Source organism: Zingiber officinale, chromosome 1A (genome assembly GCF_018446385.1).
Source record: "Zingiber officinale cultivar Zhangliang chromosome 1A, Zo_v1.1, whole genome shotgun sequence".
In the NCBI taxonomy this organism is placed as follows: Eukaryota; Viridiplantae; Streptophyta; class Magnoliopsida; order Zingiberales; family Zingiberaceae; genus Zingiber; species Zingiber officinale.
Window position 1 is genome coordinate 169,064,473 of NC_055987.1, and position 19,544 is coordinate 169,084,016.

General features: G+C 36.5%; 2 protein-coding genes across 3 annotated transcripts; both read right to left on the reverse strand.

Moving 5' to 3' along the window:
• Positions 1-641: 641 nt before the first annotated feature.
• LOC122038373 (protein ELC-like) lies at positions 642-4,001 on the reverse strand. 2 transcript variants are annotated; one of them, XM_042598094.1, is made up of 2 exons: positions 2,683-4,001; positions 642-658 (listed from the first exon to the last, which is right to left on the reverse strand). In XM_042598094.1, the coding sequence occupies exon 1, from the start codon at positions 3,885-3,887 to the stop codon at positions 2,685-2,687; it is 1,203 nt and encodes a 400-aa protein (XP_042454028.1). In that variant the 5' UTR covers positions 3,888-4,001; the 3' UTR covers positions 642-658; positions 2,683-2,684. The 2 variants fall into 2 exon arrangements, with proteins under 2 accessions (XP_042454028.1, XP_042454027.1); XM_042598093.1 differs by lacking the exon at positions 642-658 and adding an exon at positions 2,231-2,588.
• Positions 4,002-5,091: 1,090 nt separating this feature from the next.
• On the reverse strand, positions 5,092-19,260 carry LOC122038374. The gene is made up of 7 exons (XM_042598095.1): positions 18,935-19,260; positions 17,018-17,107; positions 16,787-16,867; positions 16,412-16,543; positions 10,427-10,645; positions 7,073-7,165; positions 5,092-5,462 (listed from the first exon to the last, which is right to left on the reverse strand). Exons 1-7 carry the CDS (start codon positions 19,151-19,153, stop codon positions 5,301-5,303), a joined length of 996 nt encoding a protein of 331 aa, XP_042454029.1. The 5' UTR covers positions 19,154-19,260; the 3' UTR covers positions 5,092-5,300.
• Positions 19,261-19,544: the final 284 nt, after the last annotated feature.

A 19,544-nucleotide genomic window follows, 5' to 3' on the forward strand; every position in this document is an offset into this window, starting at 1 on the left:
ATTTAAAGTCCCTGTGAGAAAAATCAAAAAGAAAGACAAGTTTGAAAAGTCTTTTTAAATATGGATTCTGATTGAGAGATTTTTTTCAAATTTCTACAATTGAAAGGGTCCTAATTCTTAAATCCGTCCTCATAATAATAATAAAAATAATAAAATTTAATGTTTTCTATTTATTAAATGGATTATTAAATTAATATTATATATATAATTAATATTAGTATTTATATATCATTAAATTATATTAATAATTTTATGAAAGAGTTAAAATTTAAAAATCTTTTTACTAAGTCAATGAACAATTAAAAGGGAGATTAGGAAGGAGATTTAATCCCTATAAGTTCGGGGATTCCATGGAATTGGGAACAGTAGGAGATATAATTCAGGGCTAATTATCACCAACTAGTTCGTCGAACTGCTGTTGAGAAGCATAAAACATTAGCGAACCCTATCATTTAGCTCATTTTCTAGTCAGCTAGTATATTTTAGTTGATTGAAATTATATTCAACTAACAGAATCTAATCGCTAATCGTCTCTTAACTTGATTTACAACCACTATAAACTATGCAGAATTTTAGAATCGAAATAAGTAAAGCATTGGATAATTTACTCTTGACTCAACAGATTGATACATGTCTTAAGCTTGGTTACACTCTGAACCTGTTAAAAGCACTTCACTTGTTACTCTTCAGTTAACTTCCATAATATAAAGTAACAAGCTGATAGTTAACCACAACCTTAATGCAAAGTCCATCAAGAAGTTTCACTTTCAACCGAAATATATTTCGCTTGAATATTCATTCAGCTTGATCCAGTAGAAAAATCTCTATCAAATGAACTTTGATAAATCAGGAAAATAAAAAAATAAAAGAAATTTTAATTGACAAAGCACATAAATCAACGCTCATCCATCATGAATTTCAACCGCTTTGTTCGTACCGAATGCTTAGTTTTGCTAGCAATAATCAGTGAGGTAAAGTTCTGTGCCATTTAACTAAATAGTAGTTTAACATACGAATTTTCTGAACTCAAATGAGAAGTAATAAATCGAACTAATTGTTATAATCATCCAGCAGTGATCCAGCACCTCTACTGCTAACTTCAATTACTTGATTTTATTCATAATCATCATTGAAGCAAGGCTTAGAGCTATTAGATCCTTGTGGATAAAATATATAGATCATGGTCTAACTATTTCAAACACAGATTTCATGCTCGAAGAGGTGTAATTTAGTTCATGCAGGTAGGTTAATTGGATGAGAAGATAGATTGGTTATTGACTCAAATGCAAAAAAGAATCTAACTTATTGAGTCAACAAAATGGAGCTATTAATAACTGTTAACTTAAAAGTGATTGGCTCTTAATATTTGCTGTAAACAATATCAGTCTGTGTGAAGTTGGCTACCAAAAAATATTGATCAGGTAATAGAAGAGCTTTAGGCATGATAACACAACAAATTCCCATTTTATATCACAAAGCTAATACTAAGAGAAGGGGTGGGAGGACGAAGTAAACCAATCTTTAGAATGAGGTTTTCATAGTTGTAAACCTGACAGAAAAAGGATATGTCCAAACAGTCCAATTAATACGTCTAAATTTCTACAAGGGAACACCTGCAGCAATACTTTTAAATCTCTACTATGCAAACATCAGCAGCAGCTGCATTGTCAAATAATTGCAGGTTGACAGGATCAATATAGACGTTAGATATTGCAGGTTGACAGGATCAATATACACATTAGAATGGAGTTGGGTAGTTGTGACTTTTGGATTTAGCTCAAAATTGGTTATTGAATAACATGATTAGCCGAGGTAAGAAAGTCGTAATTGATTGCCATGTGACCCAGAGATCCATCAAAAGGTACAAAAATATGGGTCAAAGAGGAGAAATCAGAAATCAATGAACACAAATCTGAGAGTTCACTATTCGTTTTGGTGAACAATGATCAACAAATACAGATCCATAATGCTTACAAAGGTGGTGTATCACTATTGACCAAGGAACAACTTTTTGCAAGAAATAGTGACATGCTCAACTTATATGAATTGAGATACATGTTTTGTGTTAATTTTCGATTAAAACATCATGTAGTAGTGTATCACTCTTACATCCAAACTCTAAAAAACAAAACGCAATTAATGTGCAAGTTGGCATGCAATTAGGCCACTAAGAATAAAGGCCTCCATCAATAAGCAACAACAAACGCACAGGAAAAAAATCCAGTTCATAGATACAGAAACATAACCAGAATTCTTATATCAGAAATAATGATATCGTTGCTTGACAGATCCGTGAACAATCTCAAGTCTTTAACATAAAATATGAATGAAAAAATTACACCGACTGACTCTACTAGGAATGAAAAATAGTACACAGGTTAAACTTTCATGTCTTATCCACACATGAGAGGATCAGGATAACATATAAATTCCCAGAAACACATATCATGCACTATCAAGGAGGAATTCAGAAAGAGAAGAGATGTTGTACTAATGAAGCATTCTTCAACCGTCAAAGCTTATATCCCCAACAACAGATTATAGCATTAACTCCATTAACATCTTTGGGGCCGATGAGTTGCCCTTGACTATGAGTGGATGGTATCAGTAAAACCAAACTAGGAAATTCCAGAAAAGAATCACACAAGGAGAAAAGTGTGCAGGCTAAAAGTCACCACTGACCTTCATTGGGAAACATATTGTTGCGTCCTTGAAGCCATACTTGTAACCTGGGCATGAACCAGAGTAGCACGACCTTTAGCTGCTGTCGCTCGGTGAAAAAACTGCTCCCTCGACAATGTCCTCACAGTCCTCAGATATGAATCGAACGGTATTGCCCCTTCCTGAACAGCCTTGTCCAGAGCATAGATTGTGTCCTCTATTGCTATGTCAGCAGCAGTGCACTCCGTCATCTGCCTTGACAGGCCATCGACAGGCTCGAAGACATCATCCACATCTACCCCCTCACGACAACGCCGACACAGCTCCTCATTCTCTCTGACCCACCCCTCGAGCAAATCCGAATTCATGAGAACAAGCTGCAGCTGTTGCTCGAAGCCCTCCTTCTCCTGAATCATTTCCTGGAGGCCACGGCTGAGATCTTGCTGCCGCCTCCGCAGTTCGGCCTGTGTAGAGAAGAGGCCCTCCATCTCGGCCTCTTGAGAGTGGCGCAGCGTCGCCATGTCAGCATGGACGGACTCCAGGATCTTGGAGATAGCATTGCGGCGGTAGACTTCAGAGGGGTCCTCGGTTGGGCGAGCTGAGAAGTGGGCCTGCGTCGAAGGGGGAGGAGGAAAACGAGTAGGCTCGCCACCACCGCTTCCATATGGGGATGCAAAAGAGGGAGAGGGGGAAGGGGCGGGAGGAGAGGGCGTGTGGCTCGGGCGGGTGTACAGAGGGGGATCGATGCCGAAGAGGTGGGAGAGGGATCGGACTAGATCGACGAGGTTGGAAGCAGGGTAGACCCAAGAGCGGAGGTAGGGGACCGCGTCCTCACGGACAAGGCCGGAAGGGTCAACGAGAGAGTGCCCAGGCTTGACGAGCATGTCGCGCGTAGGGGTGAGGTAGACGGCAGGAGGTCGGCGCGGGTAGGACTCGAGGAGCCAAATGACGACGGGAAGGTGGTACACGGCACCGCGGAAGGAGATCGGCATGGTGCCCTCGCCCTGGAGGAGGTGTGCGGAGCGGCCGTCGTTGTGCGTGAACGAGGAGGCGCGTGGGCGGAGGGAAGGGAAGGCCCCCATCACGGCGACCAAATGCTGGCGGATGTGCCACTTCACGTCCTCGGCGTAGGGCAACGCCGACGGTCCCCGTTGCGACAGCGAATTCGTGAGGAACTGCTGAACTTGCTGGATGTTGAGCTCCGAAGTCGGCGGTTGAGGAGCCATCGCCGCCGGGCGGAGGGAGGCGCGAACGCTTCCTTTTCCTTGATCGGTCGTCTTTTCCTTGCAGAGGAAGGGTTTGTTCGAGATCGGTGGGCGACGAACCTCTCTCACCTTCGCTTTCTAGGAACGACTCTTCGAGTTATCGGATCAAATTCGAGCTGAAGGGAAACCCGAACCAAATGGGCCTTCAAGTCCGAGTCCAACCCAAACAAAAAGGATATTTTAGTTATAACTTTTTTTTGTGTGTGTAGATAAATAATTATTCTCTAAAAGTTGATATTCATTTGTCATGAATAAGGGTGATATTTTTAAAACGTCAAATACAGTATCTATTTTTAAAATATCTTTAATTCAACCCAAATTAATAGAAATTAAATTATTTTTTTTTAATTTAATTAAAAATAATATACATATAATAAACTTTGTACTAACTTGATTAATATTACTTAATTTTGATAAAAATATTTTAAAATGATTAAAATCATAATAAAAAAAGTAAATGGCTACCAAAAATAGTAATAACTATTAATTAGTTGTTATAATAATTTTATATTAAGTAGTTTTTATAATATTAATAATAGCTATTAATTAGTTGTTACAATTATTTTTTATATAAATTTTTAGTCAAATTGAATCTTTAACATAAAAGCATTTTCATTATAAGAAAATATAATAGAATACTTTTAACTTTTAAAAAAACAAGAGATACTCTTTTCATGATTTTACTAATTAAGAATGAACTTTTAATTTTTTTTTCCTTTTAAAAAAATACAAATTCTAATACATTAGACATTTTTTTAGAATTTATTATTTGAAAATATATAGATCTAGTAAATTGTTTTCGTGGACAATTTGTCTTTTTCTTATAAAATTATAAGGACATGGACTTTCATTGGTCAACTAATTTGTTCCTGAAATACTTTATGAAAATTTCACATTTAAATATTGTAAATGTTTTTTAAAAAATACTAACTAGAATTAATATATTGATAACTAGAAATATCTGCCAGATTATTGAAGATAAACCAAGTTAGAGGGCTTTCACTTATTGTCATTAAGATTAAACTAAATTACAAAGTCTCTAATTATATAAACAGGCTAAGAGCACATTCTACAACATTGAGTATCACCACACGCAAAAGTTATTTTGAATGCCAACTCTTTTAGCATTTGTACTTAAATTGCTACAAAAAAAAAAATTATCCCATAGAGGAACAAAAAAGATCAAATTATTAACTGTTGTACGTCCAATCTCATTTGTAAATTTGTATCTAAATAGTATCTTTTTCCCCCAAGGCCCATCCTTACATGGAATGTTCTATCGGTGTGAAAGATAGGCCGATACATTATTACCTTGGTTTTGGATGATTTGCCTTGGAGGTGCACATTGTTGGCTTTCATGAGTTTACAGCAGCTTCATATGTCCTCCCCCGGTGGTAACTCTGCAAGCTTTGGGGAAGTGCCGAGGACTCTTTCCATGTCGAAGCGAACTTCAATGTTGCGAATACTGTACCCGACTACCATCAGCCAATAAAGCAGATTAGCGAGTTGGGGAGCGCTTGTTTCTGTCACTGAGGTCTGAAAGAGGCAAGAGTAAGCTCTGAAGCCGAAGATAAATGTATCAAGAAAATATAACCTTGCCAATAGAAGCAGTTTTGTGATATTTGTTTACTAGTTATGTTACTAGCTCCTAAATTTTCCAAATTGTCCTGCTGATTGCAGTTCATTATGATTTGAGTTTAATTTATCCACTAATTTTCACTACAAAACAAATCATAAACAACCACCAATGTCTAAAGTTTCTCACTATACAATTATTTATCATTTTGTCATTGGAGTGATAGTATTCACCACTGTGAATGCTGTTGTTACATGAGAGACAATGCTTCATCATATAGTCAGCTACCCATCCACAATATGATGTTTCCTTTAAATAAGAATTATTTCGCAATGATTTAAAGATAGGAAATGATGAATTGTCTGGAATCGAGAGCTTTAACTATTTAGAATCATTTTTATAAAACGAATGAAGAATTGAGAGAGATGTCTTACATAGAATACAGGCAGAATGATTGAAATAAAAAAGAGCGTCGGGTATTTTATATGACCGTAACTTAAAGGAAAGTTCTATAAAACGACAATTAGACCTACTATGTTATATGGAGCTGAATATTAGGCTATGACTCGAGCACATGAGCAAAAAATGAGAGTTGTAGAGATGACAATGTTAAGGTGGATGTGTGGACATACGATGATGGACAAAATAAGAAATAAAAATATTAGAGAGAAAGTCGAAATTGCATCTATTGAAGAAAAACTCCGAGAGATACGTTTAAGATAGTACATGCATGTACTTAGATGGTCAATAAATACTCCAGTTAGACAATATGAAACTATGACAAACACACATATCAAAGGAGGAAGAGAAGACCAAAAAAGAGTTGGTTAGTAACAATAAAATTTATTTAAGTATATAGATAATGATATAATAAGAGATAGAGCTCAATGATATAAAAGAATCCATATAACCGACTCTATCTAGTGGAATAAGACTTGGTTGTTGTTGTTGTTGTTATAGTATTTCACAATGATTTGTGTGAGAGCTAGGATGTGGTGAGTGTTGCACATTCATTCATACATGTTACCTCATACATGTTACCAAACAGGAGCAGATCTATCCTGAAGGGAACTAGAAATTTATATCCACGAAAACCTTAAGAGTAGTTTTTTTCTTCTCTGTAAACTTGTGTTTCATAAAAATCTCTAGATGAATGCCTAACAGGAGCATAATAACTCTAAAAGTAACAAAATCAATTTCACTGATAAGGACAGAGGTGCACATTCTCAACTCCTTAAAATGCACGATATGATCCATGGGACATGTGAGACAATATATTAAAAATGAGCCTATCGAAACAGTGAGAGAAGTGATAGGGTTCATAGCCTCCAACAAGAGCTTAGTTTTAAAGGAAGGCCATCTGGGAAAGAGAATGGATCTTCTCTTCCTCTTGCAGTTGGAAGTCGTGTATGCTAGAAGCAGTTTGATCAACCAAAGATACAAGGGTTGTAAGAGAATTTCATGAATGAAATTGATCACGCAATGTAATACTACACCAAACACGCACATGTAGATCTGACCGTGCAGAATGAAACATGAAAGATATCAAGAAATCATAAACAAATCTAACCTTCATTTGTGCAGGATCAGAAACAGCCAGAAGGCGCTTTATAAAGGTATTCATAGCAAAAACAACATCTTCTCCTGCACTGCTTGTCAGCTCCTGCAGAAAGTGATCGTGCAGATACTTAGCATATTACAAAGAGTAAATCTTAAGACTACATAACCTCTTAGAATATTATAAAGAGTCAATATTAGGACTACAGAAAACCTCAGTCTCTACCAGATGCAAGGAACCAAAGAGTCAACTCGAAATCCATCTTAGGTCATTCAAACTACTGGTGCATGTTTTGAAATTCGACCATGTAAATTGGCATAATAAGGGACCCATTGGGCCGAAGCATGGCCCTTATGCTCCCTCCCTTAAAATTGAGTTGATGATTGTAGTAGTTCTAATAGAAATTCCCCCTAACTGAGAAGTTTCAATGTACAATTAGTTGAGCATAGTTTTTTCAGACTTGCAAATATATCTCCAACTAAACTACACCATATTTCATGATCAAATTCATTTTCATTTATTGTAGCTTATCTTTCATTTTTTTCTGCAATATAGCCTCTGGCAAAACAGGATAAGACTGTACGCTCTTCCTTGGGACCCATATTGGCAGAAGTTTCAAGCATCGGGCTGCCTATTTTTTTTACAAAATGTGTGGACATTAGTATGGTAGTTTTAATTAAGAAAGAGGTAATGCACCTCTCTAGTCTATCCTACATAATTTATGAGAAAAATATAAACAAAAACACTGACTTGTTGACCCACCTTGTGACATCAGTCATGCTTTGAATAAAACTGAAACATAAATTTATAAATAAAAAATAAAAAAGATAAGAGACTCACAAAAAATTAATTGAAAGTAATTCAGAAATATGAGGAAAAAATATAAACTTGTAAAATATAAATTCTCCAGAAAAATACATAAATTCTGGTATTAAAATATTAGGACTTGATCAATTAGAAAGTTGAAATAGGGCAAACACATAGTTAGCCAACATATTGTGTTATATAGTTAAGTGCTGGCATAGAAATGTTAATGGACAATCAAGCTACAATCATGTAAAAAATAGTAGTTACCTATTTTGGATTCCACGCTACCAACCCCTACCACAGTAGATCAAAAATCCATTAAGATCAATCGTATAGGCAATGTTACGAGTGGAAGATGGGTGTTTGATGTTAATAATGTGAATTCCCATAGCTGTTAATAATGCCAACTATCATTGCTAGCAACTAGTCCATTTCATGTAATATTTCAAACAAACAACAACAAATTGTTATTCAGAGTAGGCTATAGGAATTCCTTCAATTCGGTAGTTCATATCTTGAGTTAAATAAAAGACATTTAAATGCCTTTCATTTTATTAAATCATCTATTGTGTACGTACCTCTATCCATCGTCTTCATATTTCCAGTAAATAACAAAAATAGATTATCATTCTGTTTGAGTGACAAAGAGACAAAGTGTTGGAACTCCGTGGTAGTTTTGATATGATCAGTCAGGTTGAGTTAGGTCCTGTTGTGTTTGACCCTTGTGTCTAAGTGTGCAGGAGCTTAGGAACACAAGTCGAGCGGAAGACGCAGCTAGCGAGAAGGATGACATGGAAAGGGAGCGGACAGGCTCGATGAATCCAAGGGACGAGGTGCTGCGGAAGAGTACATTGGTGGGCGAGAAGGGCGTGCAAGACGTTCCGAGGGACGAGAAGCCGGAGCAGAAGCCTGCTCGAGGAAAAGACCGAAAAATGAGTCCGGGTGAGCTCTATTTCGGATGGCCGCAATCACCCAGGCGATCAGAGCAGTAGAAGAGCGAAAGGAGGCTGGAATTGCTGTTGGAGGTGCCTTCAAAGTTAATTGAAGGCGCCCCCGCACCTTCACTGTGGAAGGCACTTTCGATGAACAATACGAAGACACCTTCCAGCCCTATGGAAAGCGCTTTCGACCAGGCTGATTTTAGTCGTTGCCAAAGATAAAGCTTTATCCTTTGGTGTTTTGCTGGAGGCACCTTCCAACCCTTTGGAAGGCGCCTTCAAACCACGTATAAGATTTTCTAGGGGCTATAAAACAACTCATGTATTCTTTTCCTAGCAATAGTAATTAACGAGTATAAGAGGCTTCTCTACCTTCACCGAAGGAGAGTTTTAGAGCTTTCTTTGTCCTTAGATTAACAACCACATAGGTTGTAACCAAGTAAACCCTGCGCCTCTTTCTTTATTTTCTTGTTGTTTATTTTAATTATACTATTGCTGCTAATCTGAGTTGAACGGACGAGAAAGGTGTTTGTTTTACTTTTTGATAGATAAATCCAATCCCCTCTTGCTGGTCCTAACTGTTCCAACACAAAGTAACAAAGTTCCAAAGTAGCTTCAGTTGTAAAATTGTCGTGATAATTAATATTGTCTTATAGAATTACTTTTGTATAAACCCCACAGGCAGCTTCAGTTGTATAAAGTTGTTTTTTTAAGTTTTTAGTATGACCACCTAATCTATCAATGGCATGAAGGCAGAACCAAAACAGTATAGATAAGCAGTTAGCCAAAAACATAAAGTACTCAGAGACTGAGGCAGGCATTCATGTCAGTCCAAGGGCACAAACAACCCATCTATTGTAAGGAACCTAAATTTGATAGCCACCTAATTTAACAGGTTTGTGACAGAATAGATTGATTTATATATATACAGGAATCATGACAAAACTAATTACCAAAACTTGTTAAACCATTTGCTGAGATTAACTCAAATATTATATTCTACTGTATTCCACAAACAAGGTGGTTCCTCTAGCATACAAAACTAATGCAAAATACTTTTAGAAAGTTGTTGAAAATTTTGTGGGATACCCATAAATGAAAATATGAAATATGATGCTTATATAGACGGGAAACAAATGAATGCCAGTTGGGTGTATTTAACAAGAGAACAGTGTGTGCACACCCGAAGCTTTACTTGTGGAATGTTTGGCAAGAGGGCGAGTATGCACAAATCCAAGGAGGTAGGATATCTATTAGATAGATTAGTAGAACAAGAAAAATAGAAATAGGAAGAAATGCATTGAACATGAAGTAGTTATGCGCAATTCTAAGCAACAACGTGCCATTACATGTAGAAGAATAAAGGTAGACAAATATTCAAGAAAATACATGGTTCATGACAAGGAAGCAAGTGTTTAGTTGTGTCATCCATTGGGCATAAACATTATACACCAATAAAATGTAGATAACAAGATGCAAAAGTAGAAAAACTTTGCTACAATGAAAGGTAAATTTTGCAATTAAGTCATAACAAAAAGCACCTAATGGTACACATTTTGAAATATGTTTTTTAACAGAATTTCAGGAGTGATAAATAGAAAATTTGATAAAATAGTTATACCTTTATATTTTGAGGTTCTAGGTTTCGTAAGTACTCCATAAGTTCATTGTGTCCATTTGAAGACTTCTTTGCAACTTGACGATTCAATTCCTCTATTTCTGCTTCAAGATATTCTATGTATTTTACAGCATCTATTTTTTCAGGACCAGTTACATTGTTCCATCTGATAACTTCTCCAGTCACCTTTTTCTGTGTACCAGGTGCATGATCTGAATCCTTCTGCACCATTTTAAGAGGTAAATTATATGAAAGATCAGTGGGAAGATTTCTCTGACAAAAGCCTTGAGACAGGGAAGAGATGAAGCAAACAGTTAGCATGTCAGTAAACTAAAAGTAAAAAAAAAAGGACAGCCCGGTGCACGAAGCTCCCGTCATGCAGGGTCCCGAGGAAGGATCCATTGTACGCAGCCTTACCCTGCTTTTTACAAGAGGTTGTTTCTAGGATTCGAACCCGTGACCTTTTGATCACATGACAATAACTTTATCGTTGCGCCAAGGCTCCCCTTCATATCAGTAAACTAAAAGTAATAATAAACAATTCATAAGCATGCTTAGGTAAAGCTGAACTCAGGTTAAAACTTCATAAAGGTATCTGGCTCAGGTTTCTTAAGCATTTCCAGAGATAAACCTGAGAAAGTTAAAGCTAGGTTCAGCTCCACTTGTTGCAGCTCTGCATGACAATAGCCAAATCCTAATGTCATTAAGAGACTATTCATGAGTTAGTTTCTAATTGGATTGAAAAAACACTCAATAGTTATAAATGGTTTACAGAATCATTACAAATAGAAATGTTATACACGCCAATTAATTTGGAAATAACCATAATGTTGGAAATCCTGTCATCATTAAAATCAAAAATATAAAAATCAGAAAAAATAGGAAAGGATCATTTGTCAATTATTAGCTTTAATTAACTTTAATTAGTTTCCTTATTATTTAATTTTCTTTTCATTAGTTTCCTTTCTATTGTAAATTCTCTCTATAAACAAGAGAGTGGTCAGTGGTGTACCTATTCTTTTGTATAAGAAATTATTTCTTCCTCATTTTCTAAGTTGGTATCAGAGCGATGTCAGAAGTCACGTCCGAAACCACTACAATCCCTGCCACTATGGTAAAACCTTCTGAGACCCTGCAACACCATTCCAACTCTCATTCAATCCAGATCACCAGCATCCTCCTAAATGGTGACAATTTCCTTCGGTGGTCGCAATCCGTCCGAATGTATATCCGTGGGCAAGGAAAAATCGGTTATATCACGGGTGACAAGAAGGCTCCTGCTCTTAATGATCCGCTGCATGCCATATGGAATGCTGAAAACTCCATGGTTATGACATGGCTAGTCAACTCCATGGAGGAGGATATAAGTACCAATTGCATGTGTTATCCTACTGCAAAAGAGTTGTGGGATAATGTTAGTCAGATGTATTCTGACCTGGGTAACCAATCTCAGGTTTTTGAATTGACTTTAAAGTTGGAGGAAATGCGTCAAGGAGATGATTCTGTCACAAAATATTTCAATTCATTAAAAAGATTGTGGCAGGATCTTGACCTCTTCAGCATATACGAATGGAAATCTGCTGATGAATGCAACCACCACAAGAAAACCATGGAAGACGGTCGTATTTACAAATTTCTTACTGGTCTCAACGTCGAATTTGATGAAGTACGAGGAAGGATTATTGGGAGACTTCCTCTCCAATCCATTGGTGAAGTATTTGCCGAAGTCAGAAGAGAAGAAAGCCGAAGGAGTGTCATGCTCGGAAAAAGGAGTACTAGTGAGTCAGTTGAAAATTCTGCCTTATTTACTAATGCTGCAAATTACCAGCGCAGGTCTGATGATAAGCCCCGGGTTTGATGTGATTTTTGCAACAAGCGTCACCATACATGTGAAACATGTTGGAAAATTCATGGCAAACCTGCCAACTGGAAAAATAGCAAGCAAGGAGAGAAGAATCGTGGAATTCCTACCACAAATGAAGCCGACACAGGTCTCTTCAACAAAGAGCAGATGGATGAACTCTTGAAACTGATAAAATCCAACTTCTCATCTCGTATTCCTAGTGTTTCCTTGGCACAAACAGGTAGCAATCCTAAAGCTCTCCACATGTCTAAAGCTCTCTCTTGTTTAAACTACTCTCCGTGGATCATAGATTCTGGAGCCACATACCACATGTCTAGTTGCTCTCACCTATTTGATACTTATTCCCCTTGTTCTGGAAATGAGAAAATTAGAATTGTCGGTGATAGTTTTTCACCTATTGCAGACAAAGGACTTATCAAACTGACTGAACAATTTAATCTCAATTCTGTTCTTCATATTCCTAAATTAGCCTGCAACCTCTTGTCTATTAGTAAACTATCTAAAGATTCTAATTGTCGTATTATATTTTTTGAATCACATTGTGAATTTCAGGACCAGAACTCGAGGATGAGGATTGGGCGTGCTAGGATGATTGAAGGTCTCTACTACTTGGATGAAATACCTGTTAGTAATAAAAAAGCTCAGAGTCTTAACAGTATTAGTTCAAACTCAGTTCGAGAAAAAATAATGCTATGGCACTATAGACTAGGACATCCTAGCTTTCCTTATCTAAAAATCTTATTTCCAGAATTATTTAAAGGCATTGATTGTTCTTCTTTACATTGTGAAACTTTTTTTTTTGCAAAATTTCATCCTTCAACTTATTTGCCAAAAAATTACTAGGCCTCCAAACCTTTTTACTTGATTCATAGTGATGTTTGGGACCCATCTAAAATTACTACTCTTTCTGGAAAAAAATGGCTTGTAACATTTATTGATGACCATACACGTTTATGTTGAATTTATCTAATGAATAAAAAATCGGAAGTGAGAAATTTGTTCAAAAAATTTTACACTCTGATTGAAAACCAATTTCAAACCAAAATTTGTATTTTACATTCTGATAATGGAGCAGAATATTTTAATGAGCACTTGGGTGATTTTTTGAATGAAAAAGGTATTTTTCATCAATCCACTTCCCGAGATACCCCTCAACAAAATGACATTGCAGAACGAAAAAATAAACATTTACTTGAAGTAGCACGTGTCATGATGTTTTATATGAATGTTCCTAAATATTTATGGGGTGAAACAATTTTAACAGTCTCTTATTTGATAAATAGGATGCCTACTAAGGTGTTAGAGTACAAAACATCTCTTGATTGTCTTAAAATTTTTTTTCCTGAAATTAGATTATTTTCTGATTTGTCTATCAAATTTTTTGGATGTACTGTCTATGTTCATGTTCCATGTCAATTTCGTTCAAAACTTGAACCACGTGCTATAAAACGTGTATTCTTGGGTTATTCGTCGAATAAAAAGGGGTATAAGTGTTTCGATCCTCAAACCAAAAAAAAAATTGTGAGCATGGATGTGCCCTTTTTAGAAACAAAATCCTATTTTTCTAAAAATTCTCTTCAGGAGACGACAAGTGAAGAAAAAGATAATTTTTTGGACATTTCTAACCCACTTCCCAATATCATTTTTTCCGACAATCTTGAAAATAATCACCCACCTCTAGTGCTTAGTGTTGGAAACTCTCAATCAGGAGGAGAAATACTACAAACTGATCATCGTGATCTGAATTCTGAGCTTCAGGTTTATACTAAGAAGAGATTTCATCTGAAGAATAAAGACTCAAATGTCAAGCCTGCACAACACCCGTCTGAAAAACCGAGTCTGGCTTCGAAATTTCAGGTAACCCTATCACAAGTCCAACTTTGATTCCTCTTATTGTGTCTAATTCTTCACCTACTATTCCCGATCTTGATGTTCCTATAGCAATTAGAAAAGGTGTTCAAAATTGCACTAATCATCCTACTGCAAATTATCTTTCCTACCAAAGACTGTCAAAAAAACATAAAGCTTTCACTTATAGGATTTCACACTTGTTTGTTCCAAGGAATATACAGGAAACGTTGGATGATCCGAGTTGGAATTTAGCAGTCATGGAAGAGATGAATGCTTTAAGGAGAAGTGACAATTGGGAGATAGTTAATCTACCCAAAGGCAAGAAATGAGTTGGGTGTAACTGGTGTTTACAATAAAATGTAAAGTTGATGGAAGCATTAAAAGGTACAAGGATAGATTGGTGGCTAAAGGCTTCACTTAGACTTATGGGATTAACTACCAAGAGACCTTTGCTCCAGTTGCTAAGATAAACTCTATCAGAATTCTGTTATCTCTTGCAACAAATTCAGATTGACCTCATCAACTTGACATTAAAAATGCATTTCTCAATGGTGATCTAGAAGAGGAGGTGTTCATGAGTCTACCGCCAGGATTTGAGAAAGGACTTGGTAGTGAAAAAGTGTACAAATTAAACAAGGCATTATATAGACTTAAACAGCCATCAAGAGCATGGTTTGAACGCTTTGGAAAGACTGTTATTAGTTATGGTTTTTTGCAGAGTCAAGCAGATCACACAATATTTTATAAACATTTAAAAAGGGGTAAAGTTGTTGTTTTAATTGTTTACGTTGATGACATTATCTTAACTGGTGATGATGAAACAGAATTAGCAGACCTAAAGAGGAGACTTGCAAAAGAGTTTCAAATTAAAGATCTAGGAGCCCTTAAGTATTTCCTCGGAATGGAATTTGCAAGGTCCAAGGAAGGTATATTTGTTAATCAAAGAAAATATATTCTTGATCTCCTTGGAGAAACAGGTTTGCTGGGATGTAAAATGGTTGAGACTCCAATTGAGCCTAACTTGAAGTTACAAGCTACTAGGGCTGAAGAAGTAAAGAACAGGGACCTTTATCAAAGACTCATAGGAAAATTGATTTACTTGTCTCATACGCGGCCTGATATCGCTTTCGCAGTTAGTATGGTAAGTTCATGCACTCACCAGGAGCAGAACATTTCGAGGCCGTCTATAGGATATTGAGATATTTGAAAGGAACTCCAGGAAGAGGTTTATCATTCAAGAAACATGGACATCTTCAAGTCGAAGTCTACACAGATGCAGACTAGGCAAGGAGTGTTATGGATAGGAGATCAACATCAGGCTATTGTTCCGTTGTTGGTGGGAACCTAGTTACGTGGCGAAGTAAAAAACAAAATGTGGTAGCCAGAAGTAGTGCTGAAGCAGAATTCAGAGCTGTTGCCCATGGAATCTGTGAGGTAATGTGGATCAAAAGAATTCTTGAGGAATTGAAGCTTTCTTTTTCAACTCCTATAAAGGTTTATTGTGACAACAAAGCTGCTATTTCCATAGTTCATAATCCTGTTCTTCATGATCACACAAAGCATATATAGGTGAATAAACATTTCATCAAGGAGAAAATCAACACTGGAGTAATATGCATGACATATCTTCCAACAAATGAACAATTAGCTGATGTATTAACGAAGGGACTACACAAGAAACAATTTGATAAGTTGACTAGCAAGCTGGCTATGGAAGATATCTACAAACCAACTTGAGGGGGAGTGTTGGAAATCCTGTCATCATTAAAATCAAAGATATACAAATTAGAAAAAATAGGAAAAGATCATTTGTCAATTATTAGCTTTAATTAGTTTCCTTATTATTTAGTTTCCTTTTCATTAGTTTCCTTTCTATTGTAAATTCTCTCTATAAACAAGAGAGTCGTGTACCTATTCTTTTGTATAAGAAATTATCTCTTCCTCATTTTCTAAATCAGAATTTGTCTAATCATGGTGATTTTGTTTGGCATGTCAAGAAACTGAAAATCCTTTAGCTTGGCTTCAGTTTCCACCCAATCAACAAAAATCCTTCAATTATTCTTCTCATCTAGCTCTATCCTAGAGAGGGATAAGTCATTCAAAATATTCAGAATTTCTAGATAGACTGATGTGAAAAAAGTAAGAAACAAATGTCATATAGATCGGTAACCCAAAAGCATAGTCTGCCAAACTAAGTATAAAAAGTGAATGCATTCTTGAGACAAAGTAGATATTGCAAGAAATAACAACATAGCAATGATAAGAAGACTCACATTTTTCTCTTCTGGATCAGGAAGGGAAATCTGTTCTACACTTTGCTGCAATTCCAAACGGTATTGTGCATTCCTAAACATGTAACCAGTCATCAAAACACTATACATAAGTTGTGCCAGGTTTTCTGCTACCTGTAATTAGAACAAAATACACAATACTCAGCAATAAATAATCACTTTCATCACTTCACCAAACTATCGAGATTACAATTACACTTCGCTAGCATGTCTAATAAGTAAAAGAATAGTAATTTAAATGAAAGCATCAAGTCATGACTGCACAAAACTACAAGGTTGTCGACATGCCACAAACACTTTGTTAAGTATGCTGATGAGGAAACTGAAAAGGAAATTTGAAGAGTTGCAATACAGTACCGTAGTAACAGTTACTGCAAAAAACTGAGGCGGAAGTGTTCCTATCATATTGGTCACAGTTTGACGCATGGCATCAACAACCTTCAAGAGCAAAAAGAACTAGCAATGAGTATAGAACACACGTGTTAACTGGATAATATGACTGAATTTCGAACAGTTTACAAATGGATCTGATAGCTTCATAAGTTATATAAACAAAAGTGTTTTGTAAAATAATGGATAATGGGTTACCTGTTGTGGTGCCCTTTTCATAAATAATTCCATAAACTCAGGTTGAACATTTCTTACATATTCCAAAAGAATGTCCCTCCGACTCTTTGGCTAAGAATATTCAAAAAACAGAATTAATCAAATTCAAAAGGCATGCACATATTACAGCCAATGTTCACTTTACATACCCAAATCATTCCTTATTGAATTACGAACCACTTACCTAACAGCACAGTTTCAACATGTATATTGTTTAAGAAACATAAGTATTCACTAAACATAAGAAATTAGAGAGATTATACAAATTACACCTTCAAAGATGAAAAAAAATAACTTTAGCTATAAGGTCTGTGTATTGTTGCCAGAAGTGATAACCAATCTAACCTCATAATGCACAGCAATCATAGCACCAAAAGTTTGGTTGCTCAGAAGAAAATTGCAGTGGATATAGACACAGGCAGCCATGTTAGTACCCATGGAATAGCTTGTATTTCCAAATAAACAAACCATGTACTTGATGGGCCAAAAGTTGTTTAGTGAATAAGGCAACTACAAGAATACACTCACGTATTTTAAGAGAAAAAAAAAAGATACTGATATATGAATGCAAATACAATGTGATAAAATCTAAATTGATAAAAATCCTAAGATAAAGCAACAGTGAAAATCATTATAAAAAAAGTTAATGTACTGACCATTTTATCACTTTCAAAAGCTCAAGGTGACCTGAACTCTTGTAGTACATAGGTCTATCATAAGAAGCTTGTAATATTTGATGGTTCACACTGAATATTCTATGGAAATGAGTACAATGACATATGAGACACACTTCTGTCATGACATCTGGAAGGTAGACAGATAACTTTCCATTAGATTGCCACACTATTTTTGTCAAGACCTGAGTCAGCTAAACTTGGGACAATTCTTGGTACTTTTGTATCAATTTTGACTAATGGTGCAACAAAAAAAAAAACACAGATTTGTATACATATAATCTAGCAAATAGCAACACAGTAGCAAAGTTTGTTGGCTCGTCTTCCCCTCTTCTCTTTTTACTGATTCTTTGTTTGACTGGAGTTTGCTACTGAGTATAGCTCCTCTTCCAACAATGTACTTTTGTTGTTGCTACTACCAATGGCTTGTCTTTTATGAGCACTACAATGTTTTCTGTCACTTTGATGAAATATATAGAACCAAGTAACTCAGTATGAGATTGGATCCCGATTCCATTATCTCAGTGTTCATCTATGATCTAGTAAAGAAATCAAGTTGGATTGATAGACTTCTTAGTGACGAAAGTCCAGATGCAACACAAAATAACTGAAAGAGTCCTAGTGGACTCCTAATCCCACAAAATGTCTAGGTGCAACAAAAGTCAAAGTCATGAATGCAGGCGTTAGAATACACTTCTGTTATTAAGCCAAGATGACCTAATAATCCTGCCCACTTGCAGAAAGAATAATGAGAAATTTTTTTCCTTTGCAAAATGCTCGCTGTCGCTATAAACAGCTTTAGTTTGAATAGTAGAAAGGGAAAAATAATTGTTTCCTACTCCGATAAATGATTAATTATTGTTACTTATCCCATTTTCTTACCAAATATTCATTAAGAAAAAAATGTTTTCTGAACGAATAACAGGACTAAAGGGAAATCTTCAAAGAAGTAAAACACCAAAAAATGTATTGCACACCAAGATCTTTTATTGTCGTATTCATCAACAGCATATATTCGTCCAATGCAGACAGGAAGGCATACATAATCTACCTAGGCAAAACCCCTACTTCCACTGCTAACACGGCAGCAGGATCCCGAAAACAACGATCCCAAACATTGATAGGAGCCAAGACGCAAGGAAATTCGAGTAAAGGTCACGGAAACTAAAACAATCAACTCGAAACTCCCAATTCACAATCAATAGCAGAAGGGGACAAAAGATACCAGGTTTCCATTTGAGGGCTTAGAATCGCCACCGGAGGCGACAGTGTCGGAATCCTTAGCACACGCGAGCCTCAGACGGTAGCTTTTCCTTCTGTTCACCGGAAAAGCGAGCGACGGCGGCAGAAGTGAGGGAGAAGACGGAGACGAGAAGCAAAAGCGCGAACGGGAGGACGAAGAAGAGGAGGCAACGACATGGTGCGAGGAGAGAAGGAAAGACATACGAGCGCTCTGGCCGCTCCCTAGCTGACTCTCCCCTCTCGCGTGCCCACAATGCGCTCACTCTTTCGCCTGGGCTGGGAGACGACAAGGCAAAGGCGCTACAGTCTCCACCTATAAGACGAAATAAGAACGTATGTGCACCGTTGGATCGTGGATTTGATGGCTGAGATTGCGTCATCGATTAGTGGAGGCTTATCCATCCCAGTTAGGGTCCTAGACCAGACTACTCTTAAAACAGTATTGTTCATTTTCCTTGTAATCACCGGTTTATCTTGGTCCTACTTATTTAGCACAATTTACTTACAGTAGATTGATACGTAAACAAATTTTTGTATGTGTTATTAAATTGTAAAAAAAATAATGACTAAATTTATTTATAAAAAAATAAGAC